We start from the raw sequence: 18,297 nt of genomic DNA, 5'->3' as shown, positions 1-18,297 counted from the left end.
AACCAATGGGCAAGGCTAGGAGGCGGAGGCGGCTCCAGCAAGCCTGGGATCCACCCTGCCTTTGCAGACAGGAAGAGGAAGGCATCCGAGCCTGGCTTCCCACACACCCTTTTGCCCGTCTGCAGCTGCTTGTCCTTTGCATGCAAGAGAGCTGCAAGATGAGCAGCAGCTCGTTGCGTTATCAGAGCACCAGGGGATCTTTCTCTCTGTTTGTCTCCCCCCCCCCCAAAAAAAGCTTCTGTGTTCCGGTCTCTGATCGTCTCCCCTTCAACCCCCTGGATCTCTGTAGTCTTTTGAGTCTGTTGACCTTTCTCCAGCGGGAAAGAAGCCGACTAACTCTGTATGTGTTTTAATCGAACGTTGACCTTGGAGAACTGCTTGCAATTTAGCAAGCGCGATCGTAGATCTCCCCCTGCTGGTTCCATTTGATTCCAGCAGTGCTGCAAAATGAGTTAACACCTGCGCTTTTTGCTGCATGGCATAGCCAAAGAGCGCTCAAGAAGCTTGCATAGTTTTGCAGTTGGAAGGAGTCCAGAAATGAGCATCAATAATAACAATAAAATAATAATAAAATCTGGCGAAGGACAGAGAGAAATGGGGAGGGGGGGTTAACGGCGCAATCATGTTTAGACAGAAAAAAAAGCTGGGAGCTGTAGGACTTTTCTGGCCTGAGAAAGCTGTGAGTTGTAAGACTTTTTAAAGGTATTTTATTCTTTTCTTCAACCTTAATATTTATTTGCATGTAACCTAAAACCCTCATTTATAAAAAACACTGAACGTTTGTAAATGCTTATGTTTACATATGCAGTATATTTTGGTACACATAGTGGGCAAAATCTAATGTCACACTTGTGGAACGTGACTTTTATTTGCCCTAATCTGCTCTGGAGGATGTCCGAACCCTCGAGCAGATTTGGGGATTGTGGGGGGCTGGAGAGGAAGGGAATCCCTCCCCTCTCCAGGACAGCAAATCTCCAATGCAGTGAGGCCTAATCAAACCTGCCATTTGTCCTGGGGTGGACTCGAGGTTGTCCCTGCGGGTCCAAATGATGCACAGCTGATCCTGGGGTGAACCAGAGACCGTCACTCAAGTTCTCCCAGGATATCTGGGACTGCTTTTGTCCATTTTTCGCTCCGGTCTCGGGACAATCCCATGGTCCACGGATGGTGTGGCTCTCCCTCCTGGGGTCCTCCCTCTTCCCTGCGAGTAGTGGGGCTCAGGAAATGGGCAAGGAGCTGTGTGGAGAGAGCCCGTGGGGTGAGCATTTTCACCATGTTTGCAATGTTGTGTGCTTTTTTTAAAAAAAAAAAATCATCCAAAGGTAAACAGGTACATTTTGGGGCCTGCATGAAGGTCTGTAATGATGGGGCCTGGCGGACATCAAGCTGGGCCAATGCCAAGAATTATGTTTAATATATATAGTTGTGTTGTGATTAATTTAATTAATAAATAAATATTAAGAAGTCTAGGTACAGTAAAGCACTTTGTAGTCCCATCATGATTTCAGCATTCCAGAGTGTACCAAAGTGAAGGAAGGGGGAAGCCTTTGATCATGCACAGTGCCTGGGAACTCTGTTACACAGTTCCTGATTTTTAAAATAATATTTTTTTACATTTTGTATAATAATAAATTTTAAATATTTTAAAAGAAATAAATTATGATGGGAGATTTTAAATTATTATTATTTAATCATCATCTGACTCATTCTCATGTTCACAGCCTTGATGCAACTGCACGTCACTATATCCCTCCCTGCTGTTTCTAATGTCTCTACCTAAGGGTAATAGAGCAGCAAGTGAGGGCAAGTTAAGGGCAGGCGTCTTCGTTCGACGAGTCCGGGCATGCTCACTAGAATCCGGGCATGCTCAGTCGCATCCAGGTATGGCTTTCTGACGAGGAGGGAGCTCGTGCGCTATGCCATTGAGGGGGCATCATGTGAGTAACGAGCGACGGGGCTTGTTCGGGGCCGGACTGGGAAGGCGAGGGAGAGGCGGCCTTGGCGTGTGGGGAGGGAGGAGCTGCTGCTGCTGCTGCTGCTGCTGCTGCTGCTGCTGCAGGTTAAAGCGGCGGGACGACTGACGGGCACCTCTCGGGACGGGAAGGAGGGCTCAGGCACAGGCTCCCTCATTCTTTCCCCAGCCGTCCCTGGTAGGCAGCAGCACCCAGGCAGGAGTGCCATTTGGCCTGTCGGCGGTGCAAAGAGAAGAAGGTCACATGTCACAGGCCTGTTGTTGTGCCCATTCCGTAGTAAACTGCGCCAAAGCAAGCCCGGCCCGGCCGTGTTATTGAGGCTGCCTCGTCCTATCTCACAATCATCAGCGACGTAGGGACTGCAGCCGCCTCTGGGTTCAAGCGAGGCTCCACACCACTGGGTGCGTTCCAGATGCGTTGGCTGTAACTCCCAGCACCCACACCCCAGCTGGGAGGCTGATGGGAGTTGTAGTCGAATACCGTTGAAAGGCACTGAGTCGGCGACTGCTGAAACAGGCACTCGGAGGACGCACCCTGTGCTCCCCCCATGTTGGGGGGGATGATGGGAATTGTAGTCGAACACCCATGGAGGGCGGTGCGTTGACGACTTGTGAAATAGAGGCACTGGAATGTTACAGCCCTGTGCCCCCGTGTTGGCAGGGGGGATTGCCGCCGGGAGTTGTATTTAGACACTTCTGGAGGTCGCCAGATTGGGGAAGGCTAGTTTTGAGGAATGGATGGGAAGAATCAATCATAACAAAATAAGAGTTGTATTATGGCATAAGCTTATGTGGACTGGACTCCACTTCTGTTGCCTTAAGTGTAAACCTCAAGTGGCAGCAGTGGTGTGTGTGGCACACAGATAGGTGGAAGGGGAAAATGAAAAGGCACATTAAAATAATCATGGAATGTGAAAGCGCACACTGACAATTCAGTTAAATGGATATTGCTGTTTTTATGCTTTTAAATTTTTGTATATTTGTTTTTAATGTTTATTGTTTTTAACTTTTGTCAACTGACCAGAGAGCTTCGGCTATGGGGCGGTATATAAATGTAATAATAATAAAAATGTAAATATATGCAAAATAAACACTGACTGGTCACAATGGGAGTAATTGGTTTCCCCAATAATAAATAGAAAAAGATTGTTGTTTTGAAAGAAATATCGCTTTTTATTCTGTAAATAGTATTATTGCACATAAAAAGTGATTTGAACAAAATTAATAACCTGAACCTGGGTTTGAGGACAAAGTAATATTTTGGCTGTTTAAGCATTTTTATATATAACCCCTTAACGTTTCTTTAAAATCAATATTCTTGCTAGTATTAGCTCAGTCATGTAAAATAAACTTACTTCAGGCCAAATGCTTGCAGCCTATGCTTTTAAAATTAACAACCTTCATTTCTGGAATGAATCTAGGTATATAATATATAATGGTCTCATTTTGTGCGGTTCCAAACATGGTAGAAATAAAATTAACGCTGAAATCCTTTACTGACTTACCTGGGAGTAGAATCATAGAATAGTAGAGTTGGAAGGGGCCTATAAGGCCATCGAGTCCAACCCCCTGCTCAATGCAGAAATCCACCCTATTCACCAGATGGTTGTCCAGCTGCCTCTTGAATGCCTCTAGTGTGGGAGAGCCCACAACCTCCCTAGGTAACTGGTTCCATTGTCATACTGCTCTAACAGTCAGGAAGTTTTTCCTGATGTTCAGCCAGAATCTGACTTCCTGTAACTTCAGCCCATTATTCCATGTCCTGCACTCTGGGATGATCAAGAAGAGATCCTGGCCCTCCTCTGTGTGACAACCTTTTAAGTATTTGAGTATTTGTCTCCCCTCAATCTTCTCTTCTCCAGGCTAAACATGCCCAGTTCTTTCAGTCTCTCTTCATAGGGCTTTGTTTCCAAACCCCTGATCATCCTGGTTGCCCTCCTCTGAACACGCTCCAGCTTGTCTGCATCCTTCTTGAAGTGTGGTGGCCAGAACTGGACGCAATACTCTAGATGCGGCCTAACCAGGGCCGAATAGAGAGGAACCAGTACCTCACACGATTTGGAAGCTATACTTCTATTAATGCAGCCCAAAATAGCATTTGCCTTTCTTGCAGCCATATCACACTGTTGGCTCATATTCAGCTTGTGATCTACAACAATTCCAAGATCTTTCTCGTTTGTAGTATTGCTCAGCCAAGTATCCCCCATCTTGTAACTGTGTATTTGATTTCTATTTCCTAGATGTAGAACTTGGCATTTATCCCTATTAAATTTCATTCTGTTGTTTTCAGTCCAGTACTCCAGCCTATCAAGATCACTTTGAAGTTTGTTTCTGTCTTCCAGGGTATTAGCTATCCCACCCAATTTTGTGTCATCTGCAAATTTGATAAGTGTTCCCTGCACCTCCTCGTCCAAATCATTAATAAAAATGTTGAAGAGCACTGGGCCCAGGACTGTAAATCCCATTGAACTGAGCAGACTTGTATAGGATTGCACTGTAAAGCTGTACACTAGGCCTTCAACCTAAATTCATACACCAGCATATTACCACCAAGTAAAAATGTGACCCTTGACAGAAAAAATATTCCCCTACATATTCTAGATATAGTTACCTGAGAGTGAATCCTATTGCTCAGTGAGATTTATTTTTGAATAAATATGCATAGGATTGTGCAGTAAAACCTTGCTGTCCCCGTTATATAATGGTAGTATGTAACAAAGTTTCTTTTAATGAGAAACATACCAGTTAACACTAAAATATTTTGACACAACTTCCTGGTCACATGTTTAGCCACAGGTTAAATTTCTACCTATTGGGTACTACACTTTTTGTTTCATTTTTTAAAAACTGTTTCTGATGGGGGAGCGTCTTTCACTTGCCTAATCTCAATTATACCATCATCTTGGATTGTGAATGGCTAGTTAGACCAGCGTTTCTCAACCGAGGGCCATAAGGCCCCCTTGGGGGCCCCAGGATATTCCAAGGGGCCACAGGTGAAAATCACATAAATGGGGGGCCATGGCACAAGACTAGGGGGCCACAGAGGGAAGTGAGAAGTGAAGAAAACAGAGAAGTGACCGAGAAAAGAAAACACAGAAGTGAAGAAAATAGAAAACAGAGAAGTGAAGTGTTAAACAAACAAACAACTTGTTAAATTTGTTAAACAAACAACTACAGGGCAGGAATTGTGACCTTTTTTTCAAGTAAGGAGATTATTACAGGGTTTCTTGGAAAAGTCAACCTGTATGCCACCAATATTGGACGTCGAGAATTCGCCCAGTTTTCCTCTTTGGCAGCAGTTAGTGATGAATTGAAAGATGATGAAATAATTGTGTATGTGGATCATTTGAAGCATCATATTGAATGATATGGAAGTTTGTTTCCGTGATCTGCTGGACGTGGATATTCCGGCCTGGGTAGTTGATCCATTTGCTGTGAATGCTGCTGACGTTGATGTTTCTTTGCAAGAAGCGCTCATAGAGCTACAGAGCAACATAACAGCCAAAGTAACTTTCAGTCAAGAAAAACACCATTTTTGGATAAAGAGTACAATAATCTAAAAAGTTTCCACAGCTTTGGGATAAAGCAAAATTGTTTTTCATGGCATTTCCTACTTCGTATTCTGTAGAATCAGGTTTCAGCTGTGTGAATTATTTACTCAGCCTAACGCGGAATCGCCTTAACATAATGGACAGAGGTGATCTTCGGTTATCCCTCACAGCAATAGAACCAGATATAAAAAAAAGCTTGTTTCTGCACAAGGGTCACATTGATCGAGAAATACTTAAGTATAAATTTTTATGTAATTGTATTTTGTATAAATTATAAAAATTATAAATAAAACATGTTCTATTTACAAACAAAATATTTAAATAGCTACTTTTCTACTGGTAGGATAGGGGGGCCACAGGAAGGAAACAAGGTCGGAAGGGGGCCACGGTCGGAAAAAGGTTGAGAAACACTGAGTTAGATCACCAGCATATGTTTTGGATGCAGCACACCTAGCAGACCATGTAATAGATAGCTCCATTCTTATTAAAAAAAAAAAAAAGCGGGGAGGCACTTGGGCCAATTTACTTGAATATAATGTCTTTGTATGGAGGATCTGTGCACATCAGAGACAGGAATAGCTGTGCGTAACTGCAACCCTTATGTCCAGTCTCTATCAGCATTTCTACATGAGGATTTTATTGGACGAATCTGATTGGTCACTCACAGAAGATTGTGGCTCCTTTACACGACATAGCCAAACTCCAGGGTGTCTCTCGTGCATTTCAACCTTTATTCTGCTTATAAAAAGATCAGAGATAATGCGACAAGGAGCGTTATCCGATGTATCAGTAATCTGTAATGACAGAGGTGTGCTATACAGTGGTGCCATCTAGTGGCTGCATAATGAAACATATAGAACTTGCTGACAAATTAATTCCTAGAATCAAAGCACATGTCCAGCTGTGTAAAGGAGCCAACCTTAATCCTGCAAAGAATCCAGAAACAAAAGTCCCGCTAAGTTGTTGGATAAAAAGCCTGGTGTGATGGCAGCCTAAGTGCAGAGTCCCTTTGCACACTTTGCAGGCTGCTCCTGCTGACAGTGATCAGAGGCTTTTTGGCTGTGCAGAAGGGTGGGAACTTCCAGATCCTCCATCAGCACTGGCTGACCAAAGAAAGGAGGCCTTTTCTGGAGGCTGTTCATGATGTAAGAGAGTGGGCCACCGGGTCCATAGTGTCTCCAGCATCCACAAATCTTGCAGTATTGGATGCTTCAATCTGGTCTCTCCTGTCACTCATGGCCTCTGGTAATGGAGGCTGTGGGTGCTGTTTGGTATAATGCAGCTTCATATGTTCCAAGTATAGGTGTATAGTTTTATCCTGGTTGTGCTTTTTATATTGTATTTTGTATTTGGGTTTTTAGATTGTTGGATGTTTTATTATGTTCTTAATGGTTTTAATTTTTGTGAACCACCCAGAGAGCTTCAGCTATTAGGCGGTATAAAAATGTAATAAATTAAATAAATTAAAATAAAATAATGTATAGCCTATGTACGTGTTCTTAAATTGAGTCTGCCATTTTGCATGCAGCTAATGTAAAAAAGATGGGCTGGTGTAATACACGATTCCCTAGACTGGTAAGTGGATGAACTGTATTCTGAACAAACATGTAACAGGAGGGTACAGAAATAAAACCACAAATGCAAATGAATTGTTAAAGTATCAGCTTCCAAAGGATGTTGTGATGTGACAAACAAGTACAATACAAAAATTCTTGAATTTAGGGAAATGGAGAAGTTCCATGACCTTTCCCCCATGCTATTCCATGGTTTCTTTGCACCCCTTAGCTGTTCTCTCACTTCACTTTATGTAACACCATTCCCCATCTTGTGTGCCAGAGGTCAAAACAATAACTGAAAAGGAAAAGGTATATCAAATACTCTCTCTAAATATGCACATTGATCTAAATTTATAGCTAAAGTATTAAATAACTTAGCAACATTTATTTGGAATGCGTTGTATTTTTCACCTATCAGTATTCTAGATTTCTAATGATCTCTTTCCCCCCCTGTAAGGCCTCACAGAACGGAACTATATCAAGATATCCCACCAACATGCTGGCCTATTGTGTATTCTCCAGATTACAACATTACGTTTATGGGATTGGAGAAACTGCATCCATTTGATGCTGGAAAATGGGGGAAAGTAATAAATTTCTTGAAAGGTAAAATAATAACAAAACTGAAGGACTTCCAATTTGTGAAAATGTGCTGATGTGATGTTCTGCATGCAGTCATCTTGCAAGAAGTAATTTCATATAGATGGTAGTTTCTTTTATTACTGATATAGGTGCCAATTATGAATACTTTCATATTTTGATGATAGATTTTATGGATAATTTCTATGCATTCTTATTTTCTGTATTAGATTTGCAGTTGTAGTATTTTTATTTGTTTTATTTACAAAATTTGTATACTGTTCCGTTTCTACAACCATGTGTGTGAACCATGACCTAGCGTGTTGTGTGAACCATTCTTAACCATGGTTTAAACATGCTCACTGCAAAAGGGTTAGCTGCTTAACGATGGCTTAGCATGTTGTCTGAACAGGCCCATTGTGTTGTTAAAGAAAGCCTTGTTTATGAAATGGAAAATCTTATGTGCAGGCTTTTGTAGAACAGAAGAGTGGGTCTTATTTGCACATTATTGATTGCCATTTGATTTTCTTTTCCGATTCAGAAGCAAAACTAATTGCAGATGATGTGATTGTACAAGCTCGAGAAGCAACAGAAGAAGACCTTTTGGTTGTTCACACGAGACACTACTTGAATCGATTAAAGGTATGGTATCTATTGTGTTTCAAACAAATGTTTTGATTATTTTTTCTAACTACACTTTCTCACTCACACATAGAAAAAGAATCCACAGCAAATGTAAGTGGGTATAATGAAAACAGTATCATCTAGACTCAGTTCTAGACCAAAAATAACTTCCTAATTTTAGGGCTATGCTCTCCACAAAAGATGAAAGTGAACGGTGCCTGGGATGGGACAGGCCTCTATTACAATCTTGTATGGCATTTGTATTTGAAAGCTGGAAAAAACAATGATAGTTCTCTCCATATTAAAGCTGACTACTTTTAATTGAAGAGGCTTCTTTCTGTTGAAATAGTGTATGGCCAATTAAATCAGTTAAAAGCAACTGTGGTTTAATACAGAAAACTGTTCCCTTAAGATTTGAATTTGCATGTTCTCAAAATATCTGTAAGCAGAAGCAGCGTTATTGGAAAGTCAAATCGATGCTGTAGTCTAGAAGCCTCTGTGTGATCAGGAATTCTGCTTTACTATGGTTCCATATGCCATGAACGTGATCTTTGGCTTAGTGTCTTCCTGTGACAAAGCGACAGTGGGCCTATCATTTTTTTATGCCTCCGCTCCTTTAACATTTAAATTAGATGGTTAGTTTAGGACGCTATGGCTCAGTTCAGACAACATGTTAGTCAACACAGTGTGAAAACTGCACTCAATGGTTGAGTTTTTAGGGGGTACTCTCCACACAACATGTTTTAACTCCACCGTTGTGTGACTGTGGGGTACCGTGGAGTTGAGTAAAATCCATCACAATGTTTGATTGACAGTTCCTCCGCCCTCTCTCCTCCCTTGGTCCTCTCGATGCTAACCCATCAGCCATTGCTAAAAAAGAAAAAAAACAATCCTGGTGGCTCTCCTAGAGTGGTACTCACTCCTTTCACCACTCTTGCCAGGGAACTCTATAGCCAGTGGTAAAAGTCAACTCAATGCATTGGAAAACTCCATGGAGCCTGCCATACAACATGCAACACAACGCTTCTGCAGGAATTTTCCTCTGCACAGCATGGATATTCTGCATGGAGTGTTTTTTTAAAAAACTCCACCATTGCATGGAGCTTTCCCACCAGACAACACATTTCTCAACGGTGGTGTAAAAACTCCACCGTGGTGTTCTAAAACGACCATTGAGAAACGCGTTGTCTCAACTGAGCCTGTGCCTCCTGTAGGGTGGCCAGGAGAGGAATCCTATACCTTCAATAAAAGAGGGAATTTCAGCACAACTACTACACATGTAAAAACTGTGTCCTCTTTTGCATCTGGCCATCCTAGTGGTGAAGTTTTTAATCACTACAATGTAACGCAGGCAACAGCAAGATCATAACCAATTTCCCCACTTACGGAGTTTGAAGTGAGATTTGTTTCATGCTATTCCAGCCTCGTATTCCCCCCATCACTGGAAAGAGAGATAGAGCGGGTTCTCTTATATTTCTGGTAAGGGATGGAAGTCAGAGATGAAGAAGGAACTACAGGTCCCTAGGTTTCCTAGCTTTTCAGTAGGACAACCCTTGTTTCAGGCAGTCAGCTTGCACAGTTTTTCTATTGCATAAAGTAGGAGAAGTAACCCATTCCTCTGATTATGATGTAGCACTTCATTTTACGAAGCCAAAATATAATTTCCCTCATAATTCCTTCCTTGAGTTTCTCAGTGGATGCCACTGCTTATCTTCTTCTAGGAACAGATGACAGGTAGGTAGTTAGCTTTCTTTAATTCTGATAGATGTTGTTGAAAGTAAGGGTAGCACAAACCTTTTCGTAATAGTACTTATAATACGAAATAGTAAAACTTATGTTTCTGAAGTGGGACGTCATAACAGAGATAATTTACCATATAAATTTATTTTTCTCCTTAAAGACCTTGGTAAATTATAACCTAACATGTAACCTCAAAACATTTCTGTAGAGCAATGTTTGCAATGTTGGCAGGAAACCTGTTTCAGTGCTCAAATTCACCTGGCAAACAGCTAACACAAACAACACAGAGTTTGGAGATTAGTTATGGCTACAAGTTATTCAAGATGTTTGAATATATTTTCTTCAACTTTTTTGTGCTGCTTACAGAAGCATATACTGGAAAGCTTTGAAGAGGTATTCTAGAAACCATTTTGCGCTTTTGCTACACACTTGAAAGTGCTATGAATATAAAATGCAGCTTAGTTATTTGTTGTATTGTCATTTTAATTGTGCTGTTTTGCTGCATTAGCTACATCCAGCACTGAAATCATTTTCATTACCCATTGTTGCTCTGTATTTTTGCCTTTGTAGTTAATGTCCTTCTGCTTTTTGATGTTTTTCTAAATTATTTTTATATTCTTGAGCCTTCTTAAATTAATATTAAAGAGCAACAAAAGTGGTTTTTCTTTCTGAGACCAGTGATCTGAACAAAAGTTTGTTTAATTGAGGATGCTTCCAGACGGAGGGTTCCTAGTGGTATAATGGGAAGCATTGTGCACCAGTTCTTTCTTCTTCTTTTTTTCCTTAATGGATTTTCTACGGTAAGGAAAAAGATGAAAGAAATGGTGGGAAAACGTGGGAGGGTTATGAGTGAAGATGTCGTCATCTGGAACCTTTGTAAAATTCTGTGAGGTAGGATGATGTTGCCATAAAAACCTAATCTGGAAGCACCCAAAATCATTAGGGGTTGTATCCAATTGTAGCTTTAGAGCAGGCGTGGGGAAGGTGTGGCCCACGGGCCGCATGCCATCATTCATACCTGTTTCTACACCCTCTGCGTAATTCTCCTCTGCCACAAACAGCACCTTGGAGCATCAGGCTATTTGGGGGGAGAATTGCTGTGATGGGGACAAGATTAAACCCTCATCCAGTGATCTTCATCAGCATCGCTGCAATGGGAAGGAGGCTGTAACGTCACTTCCATTGCAGCCATGCATCAGAGAAAGAAGGTGTGCAAGGAGTTATGTTTTTGGAGAATTGCCATGATGGGGGTGAGATTAGAACCTGCTACTCCCCACCGCAGTGAACTTCAGCACCATTGCTATGATGGCAGGGGGAGGTTTTAACGTTGTCCCCATCCCAATAATACTACTCACTATCATTACCCCAGTGATCTGCAGTGGGAGGTGTGTGCGTGCGTTTGTGTGAGATGTGTGCTCACACGGCCCAACGGTCACCCACCCAACAATTTATATGGCCTTCGACCTGATCTAGAGCATTTGGGAGGAAGGCTTTCCTAGGGTGACCATATGAAAAGGAGGACAGGGCTCCTGTATCTTTAACAGTCGCATTGAAAAGGAAATTTCAGCAGGGGTCATTTGTACATATGGGGAACCTGGTGAAATTCCCTCTTCATCACAACAGTTAAAGCTGCAGGTGCCCTGCCCTCTTTTAAATCTGGTCACTCTGGTATAGCTCCTGCAGCTTTAACTGTTGTGATGAAGAGGGAATTTCCCCAGGTTCTCCATATATACAAATGACACCTGCTGAATTTCCCTTTTCTATGCATCTGTTAAAGATACAGGAGCCCTGTCCTTCTTTCCATATGGTCACCCTAGCTTTCCTGAACAGTGGACACTGCAGCAGAAGGTGGGAATCGTCTGAAATCAGGCAGAGGGATCTTGTGCTAGCACAGCCCCACTGTTCAGAAAGGTCCCCTGACCCTCTGATGAGGTTTTCTTTTCTGAGGGTTCAGGGGTTACAGTCAGTGTTAGTCCTACTTAGAGTAGACCTAAAGAAACGAATAGGGCTTAAAAGTTAGACTAACACTGGATACAAACCAGGCGCTGCAGGGGAGAGGAATGGAAGAGAAAGATCCGTTGCATGAGTTGCCTTCTGCTCATTCATTACCATTGGATACAACTCTTAATCTGCTCCTCTCGTTTGCTCATCAGCATTTTCCCAGGATGCCATTGGTGTTTTTTGTAACGATGCATTTTCTAAAAAAATATGTTTTTGCTTTGCACATAATTATAATATGAATAGATTTAAATCCTGAACACACTTACTAGAATGTGTTTAGGATGGAGCTTACTAGTAAGCTCCATTCAATACAGAGGGACTTAAGTCTGAGTAAACATATTTGGACCGCACTGTAAATAGATCCGCTATTTAGGTTGCCATCCTATACATGTTTACCTAGGAATAAGTCCCACTGAACTCAGTGAGGCTTACTTTCAGATAGGCCATGCTTAGGATTGTGCTGACAGGAACTAATCCTTAATCGAGTTTTTCTTCCTCCTTCTAGTGGTCATTTGTTGTGGCTACAATTACAGAAATCCCGCCTGTTATTTTTTTGCCCAATTTCCTTGTTCAGAGGAAAGTACTACGGCCCCTAAGAACACAAACGGGAGGAACAATAATGGTAAGGAAAGTGTTTTTGTTGTTTTGTTTTCCTCTCATACTGTTTCTAATTGCTTTAAATGAAACATTTTTAAAAGGCCAGTAAAATCCTGTCTGTATTAGTATAAATACCCATTGGCCTTAGTCAGTATTAAGCAAGAACAAATCTACCATTGACCAGAGGAAGCCATTTATAGTAAGTGAGATTGTTTGTCCATTGAGTCCAACATCGTATCCTCTCACTGGTAGTGGTTCTTCGGGATTTTTTCTCCCTTCCCTTGCGACCCAATCTTTTAACTGGAGATGCTAAGGATTGAACATTGGACTCTCTGCATGCAAGGCGGAAGGCACAGCTCCGCTTTCCTCTCTGGCAGAGAGAGCCTCACCAGCAGCTCCATGAGAAAAACGGTGTTCCCTCCTTGGCTGCCTCCACCTGGGAAGGAAATTTTGAAGGAATCAATTTTCTGGCTTGCAGATAGGGATAAATCCTAAGCCATGCTGCCAGTGCACTTAAATGTGGATATTTGTAGGGAATGTCCTCCAATTGGATGTTGTAAGGTGAGAGAACGTTTTAGATTTGGAAGGGGAGGGAGGGTAAATGTATACAATTAATCAATATTTGGCTGATTATAAGAAAACCCTTCTGTGTGAAATTTCAGCTGAGCAGAGTGACTTTTCCTCAATGTTCGTTGGTGGCGCATAGGGTGAATGCTACAGAATTAATCCATATTTCAGAATAGAGTAATTGAGTTCTTTCAAAGCAGTTTCTGGATGCTGAATGTTTTGAATAACATTTCTCATAGGATTTGAGTGGCTTTTTGGCCTTATTTAGTAGTTGCTGCCCTAACTCCTATAATGTCAAAGCTATGAAAATTATTAAAATCACTACCAGACACAGGGTGAAATCTAATGGAACAGCATCAGCCTGTAGAACGGATTCCCCCTCAAGACCATAGAAAAGAGCAAATTAAAACAAATATACAGTAAGCAGAGCAAACCAAAGGTATTAAATATCAGGAAATTCTGCAACAGAAAGCACACTTGTATGCATTTTAGGTGACATCCAGTGTTGTATGAGTGGACTTTCCTATTCCTATCCTATCCTCTCCCAAAATCTGCTCTGGAAAGTTGGGGACCCCTCTGTTGCAGAATTTGGGGGCTCATGGCAGGCTGCAGTGGGAAAGAGAAGATGGGAAAGTTCTATTGTGTGAGCAGAAGTCTGTTCACACAACATTGGATGTCATACAAAGCACATACTAGTGTGTCATCATTTGTTTTCTTCCGTGCTTTTGAATCCAAAGCATATTTTCTTTTTTCTAGAGCTTGATCATTAGTGTGCTTGTTCAGGAGGAAAGGGCATTAATTTCAGTGGGTCATGCTTTCTAGTATGTGCAATTCATTGCAACAGTCCCAGTGTAAGTATAGGGTTAGGTCAGCATTGTGGATTGGCTATACCTTCAAGAATTGAGCATCTCTTCTGGATAAGCTCTACAAATTTTATTCAAATGCAGCATGTATTTTTGAGGATGCATAATAGGATTTATGTCACGTACAACCCTATGTGTAGTTGAGGCTCAGGGATTGAGCATGCCCAGTGTTTTTTGACTCTGAAAAAATAAATAAACTGAACAGCAGAGGATAGAGAATTCACCTTCTCATTGCAGCTAAAAATGCTATCAGCCAGAAATGGCATGAGGGGTGGGGAGGTGGGACAGAACGAGAGAGAGGGAAAGAGGCTCCATCAGTAATGGGACGGCTATTAAAGTTCTGGGTTAAGATAACAAACAAAGGTAAGGTTAACAATTACATTATGAGTACATAGAAAAAATAAATATTCTTACAATGTACTGGAATTCTTGCAATGTACTGGAAAGGGTTAGGATTCAGTATAACTTTTTACAATGTTGGGAGCAAGAAGCGATTTTAAGCTATATCTTTTTATAACTGGTCTTTTGCTTATGTTGGTTTTACTTATTGATTTTGGAATGAATGAGGCTAATACATTGGGCTTTGTTTTGTTTTGTCGGATTTTGTCAAACTTGTATTATGATACTCTGTCAGGTTTACATTAAATGAGTGTATCAAAACAATACTTTTAAGTAAACTGAACAGCAGACTCCCATACCATTTTAAATTTAAAATGAGCTATTCTAAATTTGGAAACAATAAAACGTTCACTGTACATCAACCACAGCAGCAGAGCCTGCCTCTCCTTTCTCTCCAACTTCCATTGGTGCTATTCCCTCTCACCCAGCCCCAGTCCCATACCAGATCACCACTGCTCTTGGAAGGCCCCTCCATTTCAAACGTGGTTTCCATGTGGCTTAGGGGGACTGCTAGCTGAGAGGCACAGGCCATAAATCCCTAGTCCCATTATTATTATTATTATTATTATTATTATTATTATTATTATTATTATATTTATTTATTTATTTATTTATTTATTTATATAGCACCATCAATGTACATGGTGCTGTACAGAGTAAAACAGTAAATAGCAAGACCCTGCCGCATAGGCTTACAATCTAATAAAATTATAGTAAAACAATAAGGAGGGGAAGAGAATGCAAACAGGTACAGGGTAGGGTAAGCAGACACAGGGTAGGGTAAAACTAACAGTAGAAAGTAACAGTAGAAGTCTGCACAACATCAAGTTTTAAAAGCTTTAGGAAAAAGAAAAGTTTTTAGTTGAGCTTTAAAAGCTGCGGTTGAACTTGTAGTTCTCAAATGTTCTGGAAGAGCGTTCCAGGCGTAAGGGGCAGCAGACGAAAATGGACGAAGCCGAGCAAGGGAAGTAGAGGCCCTTGGGCAGGCGAGAAACATGGCATCAGAGGAGCGAAGAGCACGAGCGGGGCAATAGTGTGAGATGAGAGAGGAGAGATAGGAAGGAGCTAGACCGTGAAAAGCTTTGAAGGTTAACAGGAGAAGTTTATATTGGATTCTGAAGTGAATTGGAAGCCAATGAAGAGATTTCAGAAGCGGAGTAACATGGTTGGAGCGGCGAGCCAAGAAGATGATCTTTGCGGCAGAGTGGTGAACAGAAACCAACGGACTGATGTGAGAAGAAGGAAGGCCAGAGAGAAGAAGGTTGCAGTAATCCAACCGTGAAATAACCAGTGCATGAACAAGCGTCTTGGCAGAAGAGACAGACAAAAATGATCGAATCCTGGCAATATTATACAGGAAAAATCGACAAGATTTAGCTACTGCCTCAATATGAGGAATAAAGGAGAGCGAGGAGTCGAAGATAAAGCCAAGGCTACGAGCTTCCTTGACCGGAGTAAGCGTAACATCATTGACAGTAAGAGAGAATGAGAGATGAGGAGAAGGTTTAGGAGGAAAAACAAGCAATTCAGTCTTTGCCATGTTAAGCTTCAAGCGACGATGAAGCAGCCAAGCTGAGATATCTGAAAGACATGCCGAGATACGATCGTGAACATCAGGAGAAAGTTCCGGAGATGACAGATATAGTTGTGTATCATCGGCGTACAGATGATATTGGAGGCCATGAGATTGAATAAGCTTGCCCAAGGGCAACATGTATAAGGAAAACAACAAGGGGCCAAGCACCGAGCCTTGCGGAACCCCTACTGAAAGGGGAAAGGAGGAAGATGAGCTGCCATTAGTCAACACGCTGAAAGAGCAACCCGCTAGATAGGAGGCAAACCAGTTATAGACAGAGCCACAAAATCCAAGGTCATGAAGGGAATCTAAGAAAAGATCATGATCAACCGTGTCAAAGGCTGCAGTTAGATCAAGGAGAATAAGAACGGAATAATGGCCTTTAGACTTGGCAGTAAGGAGATCATTGGTGATCTTAGTAAGGGCTGTTTCGGTGGAATGCAGAGGACGGAATCCAGATTGAAATGGATCCAAAGCAGAGTTACTAGAAAGAAAGTCAAGACAGCGAGAGTAGACCGCACGCTCCAGGATCTTTGAAACAAACGGCAACAAAGAGATAGGTCGGTAGTTAGACAGAGATAGCCTATCAAGAGTAGGTTTCTTGAGAATGGGAGAGACTGTAGCATGTTTAAAAGCAGAAGGAAATGAACCAGAGGACAGATTATGGCTCCTTTGGTGCTAGGGCTAAATCCAAAGCAGACATCTGCTCAAGCAATGGGAGTATCCTTTCCCCTGCAGCTCTTGGCACACTCCCCAAATATGCTCCAGAAGGGGGGCTGCAGTGGGGAAGGGAAATTCAATTAGTGGTCATGAACGAAGGCAACTACCTCCAGGAGTCTTATTGCCAGCTTCATAATGCCAGCCTTTATATGCTGTCTCAGCTAACCCAACCACGCAAATATCGTAGAATCATAGAATAGCAGAGTTGGAAGGGCCATTGAGTCCAACCCCCTGCTCAATGCAAGAATCCACCCTAAAGCATCCCTGAAATAGGTTATAAGAACATAAGATCAAGGGTCCATCTAGTACAACACTCTGTTCACACAATGACCAACCAGCTGTCAACCAGGGACCAACAAAGCAGTACATGGTGCAACAGCACCCTCCCACCCATGTTCCCCAGCAACCAGTGAATATAGGCTTACTGCCTCAAATACTGGAGGTAGCACACAACCATCAGAGCTAGTAGCCATTGATAGCCTTCGCCTCCAGGATGAGACACTTCTTATGGGTTATATAGGTAAGAATATACATTACTATTTGCTTGAAAGTGAGGGATGAGTCCCCAGATCTCTTCCCCCAAATCCACACAAATATATTTCCTATCACAGGGAGACCTATTATATCTGGCTCTGGATCTACATTAGAACCCTTGCGTGTACGTACACACACACACACACACACACACACACACACACACACACACATATATATATATATATATATATATATATATATATATATATATATATATTCTTTTCTTAAACCTTTTGTCTACAAAATTGAGTAATATATAAAGGATACTTCCCATTTTCTTAATTTCCTTGACACTGTTTCTGAGGTATTACAAGACACCTGTTAGGGATTCATGGATGTGGTTTCAGTATATACAAATATTCCGCAACAGCGGCTGTAGAGACCGTTGAGACACAGTGCTCTTCAACATTTTTATTAATTATTTGGACAAGGAGGTACAGGGAACGCTTATCAAATTTGTAGATGACACAAAATTGGGTGGGATAGCTAATACCCTGGAAGACAGAAACAAACTTCAAAGTGATCTTGATAGGCTGGAGTGCTGGACTGAAAACAACAGAATGAAATTTAATAGGGATAAATGCCAGGTTCTGCATCTAGGAAATAGAAACCAAATGCACAGTTACATGATGGGGGATATTTGGCTCAGCAATACTACAAAGGAGAAGGGTCTTGGAATTGTTGTAGATCACATGCTGAATATGAGCCAACAGTGTGATGTGTCTGCAAAAAAAGCAAATGCTATTTTGGGCTGCATTAATAGAAGTATAGCTTCCAAATCGCGTGGTTCCTCTCTATTCGGCCCTGGTTAGGCCTCATCTAGAGTATTGCATCCAGTTCTGGGCTCCACAATTCAAGAAGGATGTAGACAAGCTGGAGCGTGTTCAGAGGAGGGCAACCAGGATGATCAGGGGTCTGGAAACAAAGCCCTATGAAGAGAGACTGAAAGAACTGGACATGTTTAGCCTGGAGAAGAGAAGATTGAGGGGAGACATGATAGCACTCTTCAAATACT

At 41.7% G+C, this 18,297-nt stretch overlaps 1 protein-coding gene across 4 annotated transcripts in view; it reads left to right on the top strand.

The window, feature by feature from the left end:
* Positions 1 to 1,852: 1,852 nt before the first annotated feature.
* The window catches only part of HDAC11 (histone deacetylase 11), a 29,715-nt gene continuing 13,270 nt past the window's right edge, over positions 1,853 to 18,297 (top strand). The window contains exons 1-5 of one of the 4 annotated variants that reach the window (XM_063122238.1): positions 1,853 to 1,881; positions 7,537 to 7,685; positions 8,200 to 8,300; positions 10,389 to 10,415; positions 12,529 to 12,645. In XM_063122238.1, coding sequence (XP_062978308.1) covers positions 7,619 to 7,685; positions 8,200 to 8,300; positions 10,389 to 10,415; positions 12,529 to 12,645 — 312 coding nt within the window. In that variant the 5' untranslated portion in view covers positions 1,853 to 1,881; positions 7,537 to 7,618. Of the gene's footprint in view, positions 1,938 to 7,536; positions 7,686 to 8,199; positions 8,301 to 10,388; positions 10,416 to 12,528; positions 12,646 to 18,297 lie in introns of all 4 variants that reach the window. The other 3 variants (XM_063122235.1, XM_063122236.1, XM_063122237.1) reach the window with 3 other exon arrangements.

The sequence above is a fragment of the Elgaria multicarinata genome, chromosome 3, assembly GCF_023053635.1.
Source record: "Elgaria multicarinata webbii isolate HBS135686 ecotype San Diego chromosome 3, rElgMul1.1.pri, whole genome shotgun sequence".
Taxonomy (NCBI): domain Eukaryota; kingdom Metazoa; phylum Chordata; class Lepidosauria; order Squamata; family Anguidae; genus Elgaria; species Elgaria multicarinata.
The sequence above is the reverse complement of the archived record's forward strand: the minus strand, read 5'-3'. Positions and strand labels throughout refer to the sequence as shown.